The 17,368-nt window shown below is 41.5% G+C and overlaps 1 protein-coding gene across 2 annotated transcripts; it reads left to right on the forward strand.

Moving 5' to 3' along the window:
• Window positions 1–5,528: 5,528 nt before the first annotated feature.
• On the forward strand, window positions 5,529–17,368 carry tpm1 (tropomyosin 1 (alpha)). Of its 2 annotated transcripts, XM_056386823.1 has the most exons (10): window positions 5,530–5,765; window positions 6,450–6,575; window positions 10,018–10,151; window positions 10,525–10,642; window positions 11,221–11,291; window positions 12,102–12,177; window positions 12,408–12,470; window positions 12,594–12,663; window positions 13,316–13,394; window positions 14,356–14,573. In XM_056386823.1, the coding sequence occupies exons 1-10, from the start codon at window positions 5,652–5,654 to the stop codon at window positions 14,357–14,359; spliced, it is 855 nt and encodes a 284-aa protein (XP_056242798.1). In that variant the 5' UTR covers window positions 5,530–5,651; the 3' UTR covers window positions 14,360–14,573. The 2 variants fall into 2 exon arrangements, with proteins under 2 accessions (XP_056242799.1, XP_056242798.1); XM_056386824.1 differs by lacking the exons at window positions 13,316–13,394; window positions 14,356–14,573 and adding an exon at window positions 16,453–17,368 and having other exon boundaries at window positions 5,529–5,765.

A 17,368-nucleotide genomic window follows, 5' to 3' on the forward strand; every position in this document is an offset into this window, starting at 1 on the left:
AGAGAGAGGGTGAAGACATCATGTAAAGTATATAGCAAAGGATAGTGAGTGTTAATGTGTGTGATTTAGAAAGATCTTTCAACAGCGACTGATCCCTTAGGGAAGAATTTCTGAGCAGGACACAACTGTGATGCTGCGGAAGGAATCTCTTATCTGGAAACGGGAGAAGTCCAAGCTGCCGGTAAACAATCATTTACTCCCCACCTCCCTCTTGACTTGCCCTTCTCTGTGTACAAATAAACACAATGGAAGTGCAAAAAAAGTGCTGTTTTCCTAAATTGAAGACAGATTTTTGGTTGCAGAATGTCAGGCAGATTGACTTTCTTCTGTTGCAGTCTTCGTGCAACGACATGTCTGGCTTTTTGGAGAATTAGATTTTACACCAGGATTCTAGCATGGCATCCCACATGAGCTTGAAATGAATCGTGACAGTTCCCCCCGAATGCTTTCTCTCTCTCCCGCCCCCTCCCCTCTTTTGGTCTAAGCTGACTGAGCAGCATCAGATATGGCTGACATTCTTGCCTCTCTGTGTGTCCCCATCTGTAGAAGGGGAACACAAACAAACAGTCTGGGAGGAGCGCTGTCGAGGCCACAAATATTCCTCCATTATGACTTCTACCCACATTTGTGTTTGCAGTACTGGAAGCCTCTGCGTTTGGTATTTTTACTCCACAGCTCAGCTTGTGTTTTCTCTCAATAAGTCATAGCTGCTTGCATAGTGTCACTCAGGATTCTCTGCAAGCCCTCGTCTCTTAAACTTTGGAAATTACATCTAAATCTCTTTAAATCTCTCAATCTTTCACCAATGTATCTGTACAAGAACAGAATACAAACTTCTAAATTACTTCTAGACAGTTGTTTATCATCATTGCATAGCAAAGAGTTGTTTTTTTTTCCAGTTTTCTGTTGGTCAGCATCAGCAGAGCCTTTCAAACACACCAGTGGATTTCTGTAAAACTATGTAAGTTTGTGCCTCTTTCCAGGCCCGTAAGAGATTTATTACAGGTCCTTACAGTCTGAGAGATGACAGATCATTTCTTTTAACAGCAGCTACTTGTACAGTAGCAAAAATTTGGCATGGGAGGAATGCTACCCATCTTCAATGAAGCACCTGCAGCTGAAATATTTGACCTTCCTACCCCAGGAATTTGACTCCTCAAACGGGAGTGTTGGAAAATTGTGAATTTGGAGCACCTTGTTGCGTAGCCCCATTTTTCCATTAGCTAAATAGAAAGGTTAAATGGAATTACAATCAACAGAGGGACACTTATGTGTGATTTACATCCTTAATGACAGATTTATCACCACACTGAACTGTGTGAGTCAAAGTGTCACAGCCTTATTGCAACTATCCATCAAGTAAAATACTGTGCTCTAGCTGTGGTTAGATATCCACCTGTGTTCACTAATATACCAGTTTGAGTCTTACAACTACCAGTATATGTCAGTGGAACATTACTGTGAATAAACCCAGCAGCAGCGCGGCATCGACCAGGCTTGGGTTACAGCTTGGGTTGCACCCTCCCAGTACCCCCTCTCATGCAAAATGATTATGCCCCTTCATGGAGCGATCTAATCCCACGGGTACTGTCCGAAAGAGCCAAGGAGTTCTCGCTATATATATCTGGACGAGGTCTGGAGAAGTCTTCACGTGGTATTTGACAAGGAGCCTGCCAGAACTGTGCTTCTCAGAGTTTCAACCGGTGGCTGTGCACTCAACACGAAGGGCGAGTCACCCCGTCAGTATTCCCTCATTATTCTGTGTCCATTGAAATCAAGAGTTCACAACTGGAAAATAACCATACATGCTGTTTTTCAGAATATTATATTTTCACACCGAACACCAGAATCAAAGAACAAGCAGTTTCAGATATTTTCCTGGAAGAACAGACGCTGTGGCTGAGCCTCAACAGAGGCAGATGCATAGTTTCTCTAATGCACTAAGATTTTAGACATGAGAGAACCTTAAATGTCTCTCCCAAGGGTGCTCTTATGAAAACATGATTTCAGGCACACCAGCCAAGTCAAGCTCAGCTCCTCCCTGAGCGGCGAATCAGGAGAACCGGACATTCCATATACACAGTGGGTTGTCACTGTGGGCCGAACACATTCACTAATACAGTGTTACAGTATTAGCTCTAGTGGAAAGGCTGCGCTGTGTCATTTAAATGGACAAGAGGACAAGCTGTGCTGCTGCCTCCAGGCCACAAGGTTACAGGAGTTGAAAGTCTGACAGTTCAGGGACTGTTATGACTCAGTTGTCGAATTTACATGTGAAATTTGATTATTTGACCCCTTCTGTGTCCACTTCTTGCCCCCGTTGCATCTATATTTACCCATCGTGACACTATAAATATTTTATAGCCTCAGAGTTGTCTCATGTTCTAATGTGATACTGCAACTCTTACAATCTTGTATATAACCATAAGCCATAAAAAAAATCTCACATGGTGGGAGAGTAAGGACAACGGTGGTATAGTGAACGTGAGTCTGAATTCTGCTCTTTGCTGCACCTGTTTCACTCAGCTGTTGCCGCGTGTAGACGACTGAATCCGGATACGGAGACGATCTGGATTCCAACATGTCAGAGTTATTTCAGATCTGTCCAGAAAACGCAAGCAAGTCTATTTTTTTTTTCACAGTAAAACACAGTCTATGTTGTGAGGAATGAATTCCTCATTCAGTAAAGTCAGACTACATCCTCACAGCTGTTTGCCACCTAGGAGGATGAACGCTGAGGAGATTCTTGGCTGGTGAATGAGCTCACGCATTCACTGTTTTCAACACAGACAAAGGCGATAAGTTCTTCACTAATGTGACTGATGGCAAAGATCTGGGAGGGAGGGGGGGTGCGGCAAGAATAAAAACACAAACATTAGTTTGTTCAATAATTCCTGTTCCTGAGAGTAAATGACCTGGTTCTTCGTGTTTCACCAATTCAAATGTTACAAAATGTAAGTGGTGGTAAATGTATATTTCATCAGCTGTTCTGGTTGGAGGGTTCTGAGTCCTTGAGAAACAGATTTTCTTTTAAGAAATTATACATCTGGATTTTTTATTTTTTTTAAATGCCTTAAATACTGAAGGAGTTTGTCACTGTGGTTTTTCAAATCATATATAGTGTAAGTAAAATTAAAGCAACTTCGCTCTGTCTTAATGTGTGACTGCTGCTAATTTTTCCAGTGGGATGTAAGTTGGAACACATTGGCTTTTTAATAATGTTTGTACGAGGAGAGAGTTGTGACAACAAAACATGTGCAATGGGCCCTGGGCTATTTTTACTGTGCCCCTGTGTTAAAGGAAAACATCATAATGGAGCTTATTTTCATTCCCAGAATGCCACAGTAAATCTAGTGTGCCATCACGAACCTCCCCTGAGTCCATTAAGTGAAAATGCTGTTGAAGATAATTAAGATCAAATTGCATATCAAGGAAGCCAGTAATGTTTACTGTCAGTGATATTATATTATAAAGGATTTCTGGGAATTATTAAATATAACTTCAAATTAAAATACTGTATGCATACAATGTTAAATCTAAAAACATTTACAACTCCATGTATAAGTCAAATAAACACAATGATGTGATGAACATTCACACTATAAACATTGAATATTTAAATAAAACAAATGAAGGAAGTCAATAAAGCAAAGTCTTGGAAGACTCAGAGATACCTCCATATGCAGCAAACAGCTTCATACATTTATTGTGGTTAAACATTTCTACTCATATAGGCTACATATTGCCAAAAAGAAAAAAAGTACTTTTTCCAGAAATGTGATCCAGTAGAAATAAGTCTGGATCTGTGACCCTGTGTTTCAGTGCCAATCACAATTATACAAATACCAGTCTGTTAGAACATGGGCTCGGCCCAGATCATCAAAATATTTTTCTATTACTGTGCCTACCAGTCAAAGTCTAAGACAAGGCTGATGCCTGAATTACCAGGACAAAAAATTAAATTATAGGAAAGTAATATGATGAGAAAGTTGTAAAGACCATTTCCCACCATTCTCTGCTGCTGTCGTATTTTACTTCTTGTTGAGTAAAGTCTGAAGAATGAGCACCCTGTTTGACTCTGCAAGCATGAGTAAGTCTGCCAGGCATAGCAACAATAATCTATAAAACAGACCAAAGCCCGAGCAAGACGAGGATTATTTTAGGGGACACATCTAATAGCATTAGACCTTGGACTCTTGGCACAGATTCTTGGATCCATATTACAGACCAAGGCAGGTGCATGAAAGAGAAGGCGATGCTAAAAATATCCTCAAGAATCTTTGTGGAGCCTTGAAGACACTTGGGGTGTCCTCAGCTCTTTATATACAGTCTATGATCCTCAGTCACCAGAGTGGTGTGGTTTAACTTTTCATTAATTCGGTGCATTTAAATAATGTTGAATTTGTAAGGGGATTGTTGGATCAAATTATTAATTTATAATTCATTCGTTGTAATAAAAAAACATTTATTAATTAAAATAAAAAATTCTGTGAAATATAATGTAACACGATCTTATTCCTTCAGATTTATTAAAGCTTCTAGTAACTGAGCTGCACATAAAGTGAAATATTAAATAATGTAGTTTGTAAAGCAGTTAACGTGTCTCAAATGCCACGTTAATCAGCGGCTCAGCTGCGGTAATTGAGGTATAAAGCCCATCCTGCCCGGCTGGGGCTGGATGCTGTGGTGCCACATTCAAATGACGCATCAACAGTTTACAGGGAGGATATCCGATACATTATCAGGTAAACACTTCCCTGTCTTGAGCCCCCCAGACTGTGAACAATGCCTCTAGGGCTTGCCGGGCTTACCGAAAGCATCTCTTCTCACACAGCCCACTCGCGTAGAGCTACTACAACTTATCCCACAGGAACTTACATACACACACACACACACACACACACACACACACACACACACACACCCAACACACTCAGACGCAGATACAGAGAGACCAGGGGCTGCAGGTTGACAAATGCTTGGTCAAACTGCCACTGCAGCTGCATGTGGCCCCACTCCCAGCCTGCCACAGAGCAAAAGGAGAACACTGTCACTGTGAAATCAGAAAGTATAATCCGTATGAAAAGAAAACTAATCATGTCCCCGATTTCTTTAATACTGGCAAGTGAACAAACTCAAATGGCGCTTAATAAAGAGACGGCTACCACGTGTGGCTTTTAAATGAGCTGTCACAGTGGTAAAAACAAACATGTAGCCTAAACAAGTGCCATGCAGAGATTTGATCATGTGCTCAGTCAGTCATAACTGAGTCTCCATCTGCATCTTCTCTGTGCATTAAGTGGCTTCTGTTACATTACCATTTGGGAGCCTTTCCCTGGGAGCTGCCTTCATGTCCATCACACTCCATATACAGGCGTATCAAAAGTCAAATGTTTGGGAGCAACGAATCGCTGAGCAGATCCTAAAAAAACGCCCGGGCACCCACACACGCCTCCTCCAAAAAAGTATTGGATGTCCAAAGGAATCCAGTCACCCCCCCTTGAAAGTACATATTTGACAGGGCACAGTCAGGCAGAGCCTGCACTCCAGCTTAGCGTTCAGTTAGGCACAGACGCCCGAGCTCCTCTCTCGCTCTCTTTGGTTTTCATTTGGACGTTTTGTTGGTGCCGCCAAACAAGCAATAAGCAGCCATGGATGCCATCAAGAAGAAGATGCAGATGCTCAAGCTCGACAAGGAGAATGCCTTGGACAGAGCTGAGCAGGCTGAGTCAGACAAGAAAGCAGCAGAGGACAGAAGCAAACAGGTCGGCTGATTTTTTTTTTTTTTCTTCTTTGTGGAAAATCTCAAAGATCCTTAGAAAAAGCAGGAACACCAGCAGCAGTATAAAGCTGCTGCCCTTTAAATGGATCGCGTCCTAAATACGGATTAATTACTTTCTTGGATAATCCCAAATAAGGATTAAGTTAAGAATAACGCAACCTTCTTGATTTTTTGGGATGTTTTAAAATCTCTTCTCAACTGTTTTGGCAATTGGTGATGTAAATATAGTCTAGAGATGATGTTGATCATTTTGAAAATAGAAATAACCTTTGATAATAAATGGAAAAATTGCATGTTTATTTTATATTCTGTTAACTCTATAATGTCTTTTATATGCATGTATAGTTAGAGGACGATATAAGAGAGTTGGAAAAGAAATTGCGTGTAACTGAAGACGAAAGAGATAAAGTGTTTGAGGAGTTCCAAACTGCTGAGGAAAAGCTGCTGACCGCTGAGGAGGTCGCCACCAAGGTATCTGATCCTGACGTGCATGAGCTTCCCTAACTTTTCTCTTCTCTCTTCCTTTTTCCCCTGTCCTGTCCTGTCCTGTCCTCTCCTGTCCTGCGTGTCCATCTGTCCGCGCTCTTGCGCCCTGTGCGCGCTCACGCAACTCCCGTCTCCCCTGCTGATCACCTCTGAAACTGTCCCGCACTGAAACTCACCTCAGCTTGAGGACGATTTGGTAGCACTGCAGAAGAAGCTGAAGGGAACTGAGGATGAGTTGGACAAGTACTCTGAGGCTCTTAAAGATGCCCAGGAGAAACTTGAGCTGGCTGAGAAGAAAGCTACCGATGTAAGTAGGGACGGGATTCACAATGGCACAATTCCTTCACCACGCTTCCTCACATCTTCAATCTCTAATCACTGTGTGTGTGGGAAACGACAGTTCAACACCGCAGAGAAATAAATTCTCCTCTCTGCTAATTCAAACTGGCCTCAACTATTAACTCTGAAAATATTTTCCTTTTTGGATGGGTAGGTTTTGCACAACTGCCCATCCTGGAAAATTGACCATCAAACTTCAAATTGGCTCTTCGATCATATGTCCAACTATTGTTGAATTGTTGCTTTATGTTTTATCAAGGATCACATGCACAATCACTTTCAAGTCAGCCCAAAGAAAGTCAGACTGGCTGTTTGACTGAAACACCTTTTTTTTTCAAACAAAATAAAACAAACTAAAATTTAATCCCTCCATAGGCTAACTCAAAAATTATGTTGCATAATACGTTTCTGTCGTTTGCCCCAGATGTGTCCAGTCTTACAGGTCTTTGACCAAATGAGTCTTTTTCAGAGTGAAAAGTGAAGTAGTCTGATGTGCAGTCCTCCCAAGAGCACAGGGAGCAAGCGCCCGGATAAATATAGCCCACTGCTTTATATGGGCAAGATAGAGCTCACATCTGCGGCCTGCGCTCTTTGCTTACCAAAGGGAAAAACACTGTTTCCCACCAGAATGTCCCAGGCAGCGTCCTCATTAAAAAAGAAAAAAGAAAAAAAAGAATAAATAAATTTAGCTCATCTACAGAAAAATTTAATAAATGATCCTCTTGTTGCTCATAGTTGCTTTTATTCCATCCACATGATAGAAAAACTATGTAAAGAATTTAAATTGAGGCATGGGAAGGTTGCGACCTGCTGGAGACAAAACGCACTTTTGGTCTTCATTAACATTTTCTCATGACAAACAGTCCTGTTAATGACTCAGTATAGGTTCAAGTCCAACTGCAGCAGGCAGAGGCGTTTGCTCACCACAGCCAGTCAGAGGACTCAGTTTGCAGTGAGGCTCGTTGTAATAATCCTTTAATTGGATTCCCTCAGGGAGTTAGGCCATAGTGACTGTAGGCTACTTTATAGTCTAGTGAGTTTTAGCCTGTGACACTTAATGCTACATTTTATTCCCTATAGGCCTAGATCCCGCTGTAGTTTCTCTCTTAATATCCCTATAAGAACTTTGAAATGTGGCTGGAGAGTTCAAATGACTTTAAATACTACTCGCTGTTTTTATGGCCTTGCTTAGTTTTTTTCATATTTTTGGAGTGATTTCCTGTGATATTTGCAAAGTCCGGAGCGTAGCCTGTAATTATTGTACTCAGTGAAGACTCATTGAACTGCCTGTGGTCTCTGAATATTTTATTACCTTATGTAATGCAGAGAGTTGATCCGCAGAGGGCGCTGTAGTTCCATTAGTTCGCACCAAAGCATGATTATCACAATGTATTGACAGGGCGTGTTAATCTCATTAAAAAAAAAAAGTCATTGTTACTTTGCATCAATTAAATCTCACATTTTATTATTTTAAGGGAGCACTGCAGCAGATTTCCATGGTGTGACACTTTGCACAAACCATGCACAATACTTAGTTTTTAGGCTTATTTTGATATCAGCGCTACTTCCTGGACAAATAAGAGGCATTGCAGAGTGCGTCTCCAGAAAGCTTGCGCACTGACCTGGCTGCCTTCACGCAGCTTTCAGCACAATCAAGGACGTCACCTCGCTGCCTCTCAGTTTCTCGGAAATTGTGCTTAAGCACAGAGTATAGTGAGGTTTCTTTTTTACATTTATATATAGTTGCACAGTAAACAATGGCCGGAGCTACATCACTGGAGGCAGTAAAACGAAGGATCAAGTCATTACAAGAGCAGGCAGACTGTGCTGAAGACAGAGCCGAAAGATTACAGAAGGAGTTGCTTGCGGAGAGGAAAACCAGGGAACAAGTAAGCATGTTTACCGCTCGCACAGGCAGACAGAAGCTGATTATCACACGCGAAATTACACATCCTTCCCTCTGTAGCCTGCCCGTGTTGTGTTCACTTCATTCCATGCGTTCAATTTGAATCGATACGCAGTGAGATAGCGGGATTTGTCTTGATACCCCGCCGTGCTGCGAGCAGAGCTTTTCTTGGCTCAGTGCAGTGCCACCACAAAGTCGTGTGCTGAGGGTTTGATAGCCTGCTGCTCCTGGCTAAGCGCTTCTAATTGGTAACGTTAGGCCGCTGATGCCCAGGTCTCAAGCCACTGAGCGACCCTGACGCATTGTGTCACCGTGTTGCCTAATCTACCTACTTTACTTCACTCGCATCTCCTTTTGATGCGTTTCGCTGTAACGGTCCCATTCAACCTGCTTTCTAGTAAGTTCCGTTTATTGCGTGCTGCAGGCACTGCACCACAAGGTTAAACACATGAAAACTATTTTTTTTTTTTTTAGCAACCAGGAAGTTACAAGTAAACTGTGGCAACATTTAATGTGCCAGTGTGCACTGTGAAGCTTATGCTCTTTGACTCCTTATAAGGACAATAGGGTTTCACAGCTACAAAGAACATAGCGGTAGTTATCTGGAGGGGTGAAATCTTTCTGCAGGGACTTAGAGCAGTCAGAGTTTCTCTCAGCCTCAATCTGTCAGTTTGTAACTTAAGTTACGTAAGATGTTTTTAAATGGAATTTAAACCACTGCTTCAGTCTACACATTATGGTCAAGCCTCACACCTTAAGATGCACTTTCATCCAGCACTGTGCACTTTACCACGAGCTGCAAGGGGAGAACAGACTGAAAAGGCCTTTTGAGTCAGTCAGACTCTCTGGTAGTTATATCCTGTTTTCACCGTCACTGAGCATTTTCAGGACAATGCAGGCCTCATACCTGCTGAGCAGTCACCTGAAAGCAGAAGTAGATACAGGTTTGAATAATGACAGAAAAAGACCTGCTCTCTTTTTAATATCACATCCCTATTAATGCATTAATGCATAGCAAAGAAAATCACAATTACATGTCTGTTACAGTTGTGAACTATCAAGAGAGGCTCCCCTGTGGTTGTGTGTGAACCGTGTGAGCAGTCATTTACAGTATTATTGTCTCAGGCCCTTTGACTTGAGCCTTGTTAATGTTCTCTCAGGGGCCTAGTAATGAGGCAGGGTATTCAACCTTCTGTCAGCTTGGGACATTGTTATCATTATTACGTAATCAGTGAGGAGCACAGGGTAGCCTCCTGGGAGTGTTCTTCCCAACAGGAGACACACAGAAACACTTGAGCGAACGTGACTGTGCTCACCCATCAGGCATGAAACGAAGTCTAAGTGCACCACTAAGAGTCATTCACCATGGGGAAAAAAAAAAACAAAACAGATACACCATCTACATTCTTTGGGCTGACATGTATGTGTGCACATGTGTGACTTCCAGGTTGTCTGTTAAAGATGGTGGCCTCCGAATTCTGACGTGCTGTTCTTCTCTCCCTAGGCTGAGGGAGATGTCGCTTCCCTTAACAGACGTATCCAGCTGGTTGAGGAGGAGTTGGATCGTGCACAGGAGCGTCTGGCTACTGCCCTGACCAAGCTGGAGGAGGCTGAGAAGGCTGCTGATGAGAGCGAGAGGTGGGTTTCTTTTGAGCGGCGAAGACTCAGGCGTCTGATCTCTGCCGTTTCGCCCCCGCTCTCTTGCTGTAGAGACCAGGTGGCAGGGCATGAAGATCCAGCGCAGCTGTGTTTCCATCCCCTTTGTGTGGGGCACAAGCAGCGCCTCTGTGCTGCAGAGCTAGTTGGTGTCAGATAGTGCAGTCATTTCCTCACATCCCAAATTCTGTATTTTCTCCCTCTTTCAGTTCACTCGTAGAAACGTATATTAAAGATTTATCAGACAACACTACAGTGCACCAGACATGTGTTTCCTCAGGGAGACTGTAGGCTGTCTGTCGGGTCTCAGCTCCTGATTCCTAACATCTCTTTAACTGTTTGTCCCCTCACACAGAGGCATGAAGGTCATTGAGAACAGGGCCATGAAGGATGAGGAGAAGATGGAGATGCAGGAGATCCAGCTCAAAGAGGCCAAACACATCGCTGAGGAGGCTGACCGCAAATATGAGGAGGCGAGTTTTTCAGATGCCAGTGCGCCACCCTGAAACAAATCTGCAAGACCAAACATTCAGTTGCCCAGTTACTGCAATCAGTACCACTGTGAAATACTGTGACGATTATTGACAATCGTTAAACGTTTAAATGACCAATTAGGAAGCACCTTTTGGTAATTATGGCAACACTTTTGAATTTTGCCCCAGTGTATTAACATTAATTTATTGGTTTACAGTACAGTTTGTTAGCCGATTTAGGCATTTATTAATGCGTTTCTTAGCAACGATAACAGATAAGATCAACAGATAATGAAGGACAATACAGTAAAAGTTCCACTGTAAGAATATAACATATATATTCATGTGAAAAGTTATAATTATTGAAAAATATTGTACATTTATAAACAAAAAAGCCCTCCTTCTTATAACTACATGGCTGTGTGTGAGCGAGTTAAAGTAAAGTGTTACCGAGTACAGTTTAATCATATTAGAGTGGTGCACTTTCACTTTGAGGAAAAAAATCTTTAAACCACATCCTATGTGTTACTCATCACGTATGAGTTGTGTTGTAACACTTTGTTATGTTGCACCTAAAGGTGGCCCGTAAGCTGGTCATCATTGAGAGTGACCTGGAGCGCACAGAGGAGCGCGCTGAGCTGTCAGAAAGGTAAGATGTTTCACCTTTATGTGCGCTAAACCTGCATTTCCACTTGCACGTCCACTAGCATTTAAACAGTCAAAGCTTTCAGCACTAATACACAAAGTATAGGACCTGTTCCAATCGGAACAGTGTGCCCTGTGTTCTTACTGTATGTGCTAATTATTTGCATGCTCCTCATGGTTTGAATGGTTTTGGCTCGGGCACGTACGCCACACCCATTAACAGACGCGCTCGAAGAGTGGAGGATGAGCTAAGGGTTTTGGAGCAAGGCATGAAATCACTAAGCTGCTCAGTCACACAGGTACTACAAACAAAAACTAACACACACTTATATCTTTTGATGAGTGGCTCTTTTCACTTTCATTCGTGCTGCTGAATGAAGCCTCTGCTTTGCTTGCTGTGCTTCTTACTTTCCTCTTTCATGCTCTTTTATTCTGGGTATTAAACTCTTTCATGCCTCTAACACGGCAGGGACTGTGCAAGAATAACACCTCACGTTTTAAGAGAAGCATGATATTTAGCTAAAAAAGCATTTAACAAATAATTTTAATTACTTTTTGTTTGTTGACAAGACTCGCATTGCTATTCTCACACTCCTGCTCTGTTAAGGCACTTTTAAAGCACTTGGGGTTCCCTCCTCGTTTAATCCCTGTAGTTCTTACTTATTTTGTGTCCTCTCCCTCCCTCTTCCTTACTTTCCCTCCACCTGTTTTGTGTCTACCCCTGGTTCTATCCATCCTCGTGTTTCCCTCCTTTCCCTCCACCTCCTTCTCCTTCTTCTCTTGTGCGACTTTATCCCCTTGTCTAAAACACCAGCAAATGCTCTGAGCTTGAGGAAGAGTTGAAAACTGTGTCCAACAACCTGAAGTCACTGGAGGCCCAGGCTGAGAAGGTAAGTGCGACCTTGTGGCCAAGTGCATGCTGTCAAACCCATCAGCGGCCCTGTAGCCTTGGTGAGAGTGGAGCAGAGGAGCCCGGGGAGCCGGATCTCTTCACGTCAGATTCATTTCACAATATATGTCTTAGAAAATGTGCATGGTATCATTTTGAATATACAAGGACATTCGGAGTTGTGACTCCATGCCCATATGTTTGACTCCCTTCATTGTTTTTGTCCCACAGTACTCACAGAAGGAGGACAAGTACGAGGAGGAGATCAAGGTCCTCACCGACAAGCTGAAGGAGGTAAAGTTTCACATGGCCTTATATGGAATTGCAAGCTGAGTCTAGGTGCATTCATAGAAGTCACAGATGCTGTATCACAGTTTGAGTGCTGGACTGACTCATAAATCTGTCTCTGGACCACAGGCTGAGACTCGTGCTGAGTTCGCTGAGAGATCAGTAGCCAAGCTTGAGAAGACCATTGATGACTTGGAAGGTATGATTTTTTTTTTTGTTGCTCCTCACCCCAGAATGCTACTCTGGTTATTTTGAAATGTTTTTTTCGTTTATTTGTTGTGGTATTTGTGGTAAGTGCTTTTTTTTTTTTTTTTTTTTTTTTACAAAATCTCTTTATTAGCCCATTCTTTGCTTTGTTCTTGATCTCTATTTTTTGCTTCCCTCTTAATTTCATCATGGCTATTTTCCAGACAGCATCATACTTTTGTTGTGTTGACTCTTATCCTTTCTTTATTAAGTCAAGGTGATTTCATTTTTTGAGTTTCAAGGTAGGAAAGAATGCCTTTGATGTTTATCAGATATCAGGCCTAGATGCTTACTTAGTGTTCAAGGAGTCACAGGGAAAGCTAAGGGCTGAGAGCCATATGGCAGTGAACTAAATGGTCCATGGTGCTGAGGAATTTTCCCTCTTGTTTTTTTGGGTTTTTTTTGCATTTCCATTCTATCATTTTCTGGTGTAACTCTGTTTTCCTCTTTTTCCCCAATTCTTTTCTATCACTTCTTCCTGTCTTCCACCCTCTCCTGTCAATGGTCTGGATGTTTCACCCTTCACCTCCTTGCCATCTGCTCCTCCACCTTTGCTCTCTTTCACCGCGCCCTCCCTCCCCCCTACGCCCCTGGCCCACCAATAGATGAGTTGTATGCCCAGAAACTGAAGTACAAGGCCATCAGCGAGGAGCTGGACCACGCCCTCAACGACATGACTTCCATGTAATTTTCAGCTTGCCATGCCTGTTTGTTCCGTCGTCACCCTCCTTTCCCCTTCTCTGTACCCCGACAGCCCCGCCTCCGTCGTCTCCCTAATAGTTTTTTGTACCCATCATCCAACTCGTGCATCCGTCCTCAGACTTAAAATGGTCATGCAGCTGTGTTTTTATAAAGTCTTAAACTTTAATGTCTTAAAACAATCATTGTGGTCCTGTATGTCTGTGTGTGCAATGATTACAACCCACTCTAAGTGGTTATAATGATACTGCATGCCGTCTGTATCAGTATCACTCATGTTAGAGAATACTGGAAACTGGACTGAAGTAATGTAATGCATGAACGAAAACAGGATTTACATTTTTAACTGTGAGTTGTATACTTTTTTTTATGTGAAAAGTATTCATTGTTCTGTCAGTTGATGCCTTTTTATAAACACCTAATGTTCAAAATATTCACGGTAATTTCACATAATATTTTGACATCCTAGGCAATGCATGCAGGTTGCATACTGAGATGTTGTAGAGTGTTTTAAGGAACATTTCAATCAATCTGATTCGGTCTGATTCCTCTTCTACTAATATGGTCTACTTCTGTCCAGAAGAAAGGCCTCCTATGTGTTTGTGAGACCCTCACCCCTTGTTCTGTCATCATACTAGTCCGACAACTGTCATAGTTTTGGTTGAAGCCCCCAGTTTTACTAAACGTTTGGTCATTCTGTGGGAGGTGCAATGTCTGTCTGGTCCAGCGCTGCTCCTCGTGTTTTAACAGAAAGGTCTTGATCAGAGGTGGGGTAGTTGCTCCAGCATCCAGTTTGTGCTTGTCAGCATTGTGCAATCTCGTTGTGGTTTAAGTAGAGCAGTGCCGTAACTCCTGTGGTTCTGGTGTATTGTGGTGCGCATCTCAAATATCCATAGGTCCCTCCGCCGACCCCCCTGGTTCACTGTACTTCTTCTCTCTCACACAGATAAATTGTTTACACCTCATCAAAGACGCCTCCTGCCGGCTGAGCGGCATCTGTCTGCTCTCACCAGCCTTCTCTCCATTTTCCCTTCCCTCTCTGTCTTTGCTTTCCTTTCCTCCTTATGTTTCCATCCTCATGTCATCGTCACTCGCATCCCATCTCTTGTACAGAATCCTAGAATCTTTCTGTGTTGTGTAAAAAATAAAACATCCTTCCTTCTATGTAAACTGTATCTCTTCACTCTGTCCTTTTCTTTTGTCCTTTTTAATTTCTGTTTATTTTAAAGTGGCTCTAATAAAACCAGGAAGTTTATGTTTTTGATTTTGTTTCTGCATCTCAACAAACCATTAGTTGAGCCTTTACCCTGCTTTCCTTGGTGTATAGTTATTTCAATGGATGTTCTTTTTATTTTCTTCAGATACTGTTCTGTGAAGCTGAGATATTAGGAATATCACAGTAGTGCTTTAAGCGCATAAATCTAAAAACATCTACAGGGACCTGACTGAAAGCTGAGCTGAGTTGTCTTTTCCCTTAGCATTTTAGACTGATGCATGCAAGCACTTTTTCAATATTTAGTACTGTGGCAGGATGAGCTGACTGGAAAGATTTGAGAAGTGGAGGGAAGCAGTGTTGGACTGTTATCAGGAAGATTGTGGTAAAGTAGAGGAATGGTTGTAATGGTGGAGTACAGAACAGTATGTGAGAGTTGTTGAGCCGTCTCGTCTGCTTGCTGGAAAAACTGGTTGAAACTGATATCGGTGATTATGATGACACATGGGCTTTGTATGATACACAGTATCCTGTCATATATTTGAATAAATATACAATCACACATTCTGAGTCTTTTTATTAAACCCATTTCCATAAAGTCAGGCACAGTGAGACAAGCAGAAGTGAGCAGTTTCTGGAGCTGTGTGTTGTGAGACTTCATAATTTAAATGGGACCATAGAACAATCGTTGAGCCACAACCATAAACTCAAAAAAACATCCAAAGAAACTTAGGCTGCAGAATGGAGGATTCTCAGGAGCAGTGTATCCTGTTCTGATGCTGATCAGCAATATTGAAGCATATGCTAAGATGCTTTTGATCAAGGATATTATGACTGAACAGACTGACGCAGCATTCATAGAATTCATTATTCTCTCTATTTTGTTGCAGCACTATCTTACTTTAAGTATTTTAAGGTTAAGTTGTGTTGCCATGGTTCCTTTTTAATCTTTCTGCGTTTTCACTCTACACAAAGTCCTGCAATGTGTTACATGCTGCAGGGAGAGAAAAAAACAAAAAACCTTAGACAAAACCAAAACACCCTGTCAAAAAACAAGAACATGAAAACACTTACAATCATATTAATTACAGGCTATTCAGATATTTTCAGTGTTTTACAAAGATTTAAAAAAAGTCTTCAGTGATCTATTCGAAAGAAGGTAGGTGTCAACAGGCAATGCACTATCTCTTTTCCTATTTCTCCTCTGATTTCCTGCCCTCTCTCTGTTTTTCAACTTGCTTTCTGACTGCAAAGATCGCCTCTACCAGCAACTTGAGAAAAACCGCCTTCTTTCTAATGAACTACGTGTGGCCTTGAATGAGGACTAAATTGTGTGGATGTTTAATGTGTTTGCTATGGTTTTTGTTTTTTAATGTGTGTATGACAATCTGATCCAGTGTATGATCCAAAGCTCAACACCTGCACTGCTTGAAAACTGTGTTGCTGTTTGTGGAAATGCATTTCTCGTGGCAATATCGTGAAAATCAGGGATTATCTCAAATATATCTTTTTTTTTTTTTCTTTTTTTTTTTAATCTTGCAGTTTGTCATTATATATTTTTACAAACTGTTGTTGTGATTATGTGTTTTAATAAGGACTGTAGAGTGTAACCTGTTTGCATGGTTGCTTGCATATCATAATATGAGCTTGTTTACTCAGTGTGTTTCTCTTGTTTTCTGTCAGTGCTGTGTAGATTGGGTTAAAAAGCACTCAGATTTAATGACTGACCAGAATGATGTAGCCAGCTTCATTATTAATGCAAGCTAACCAACTGACTGACTTACGCTCGCTTGTGTGAGATTAAAACTTCTTCATTTGATGTTCTAACAGAGAAACTGTCACACGCTAAAGAAGAGAACCTCGATATGCACCAGATGCTGGACCAGACTCTAATGGAACTGAACAATTTGTGAAAGCGCGGTCTCATCCTGCAACCCCCCCACACACACTGTGGTTTTGGCTTTTTGTACTTGCACCTTGCTTACCGTAAACCCCTCTTCGCGTACCTTGCCCATGGTGGAGAACAAACAGCCAGATGCTAGTCCTATTGCACCGTTCTGCCTTCAGTGGAACTCGACCAAGGAGCAAAGCTAAAGGGAAGTAAAGCTTAACCATTCCCTTTGATGAAGCCTAAACTGAGAAACACCATTGTTTTCACAATCTAGCTTTTATCTTGTAATGATGTCCGCCTTTTGCAATCCTTGAGATAGGTTTTTTTTTTTTTTTTTTTTTTTTTTTTCTTTTTGACAAGTCATCTGGTGAAGATGAGCTGTGCCATTGGTTACAAAAATTGTTTTCTACATCTGCATTGAAGCTGATCTGGTACGTTCCATTCCACCCTGATTCTACACATACCAAAGTAAAAAGTGGAGAAATTTTGCACTTAATTAAACCTCAACATTACGCACATTTTGCAAAATGTAAGAAAACTATGTTTAAAACATGCCCTCTTCCCAGAAAATTTCCTCTCAGATGTAAGTATACATCGGCTTTGCCTGTCTTTATGTATACTGGTGCTACTGTATTGTTAAGCAATGACAGAAAAATGCTAATGCATTACAGTATAGTCTTAGTTTTCTTTAAAAACATTTTTTTTTTTTTTTTTTTCATCTTGTCTATAAAGTATGATTTCAGTCATCTGGTTGCACATTGTTTTAGCATCATTTTAATGTAGATGTTTCAAGTGTTTATCATATCTGAAATGTACAAATTATGACTATAAAATAAAAGCACGTTTTGAAAGTTT

Source organism: Seriola aureovittata, chromosome 10 (assembly GCF_021018895.1).
Source record: "Seriola aureovittata isolate HTS-2021-v1 ecotype China chromosome 10, ASM2101889v1, whole genome shotgun sequence".
Classification (NCBI taxonomy): Eukaryota; Metazoa; Chordata; class Actinopteri; order Carangiformes; family Carangidae; genus Seriola; species Seriola aureovittata.

What these genes read in the sequence shown, in the direction of transcription:
- tpm1 (XM_056386824.1), top strand. Translation starts at nt 5,652, where the DNA reads ATGGATGCCATCAAGAAGAAGATGCAGATGCTCAAGCTCGACAAGGAG. An exon ending in CAGAGGACAGAAGCAAACAG is followed by an intron (nt 5,766 to 6,449) that starts GTCGGCTGATTT and finishes AACTCACCTCAG; the next exon opens with CTTGAGGACGATTTGGTAGC. An exon ending in CTGACCGCAAATATGAGGAG is followed by an intron (nt 10,643 to 11,220) that starts GCGAGTTTTTCA and finishes TTGCACCTAAAG; the next exon opens with GTGGCCCGTAAGCTGGTCAT.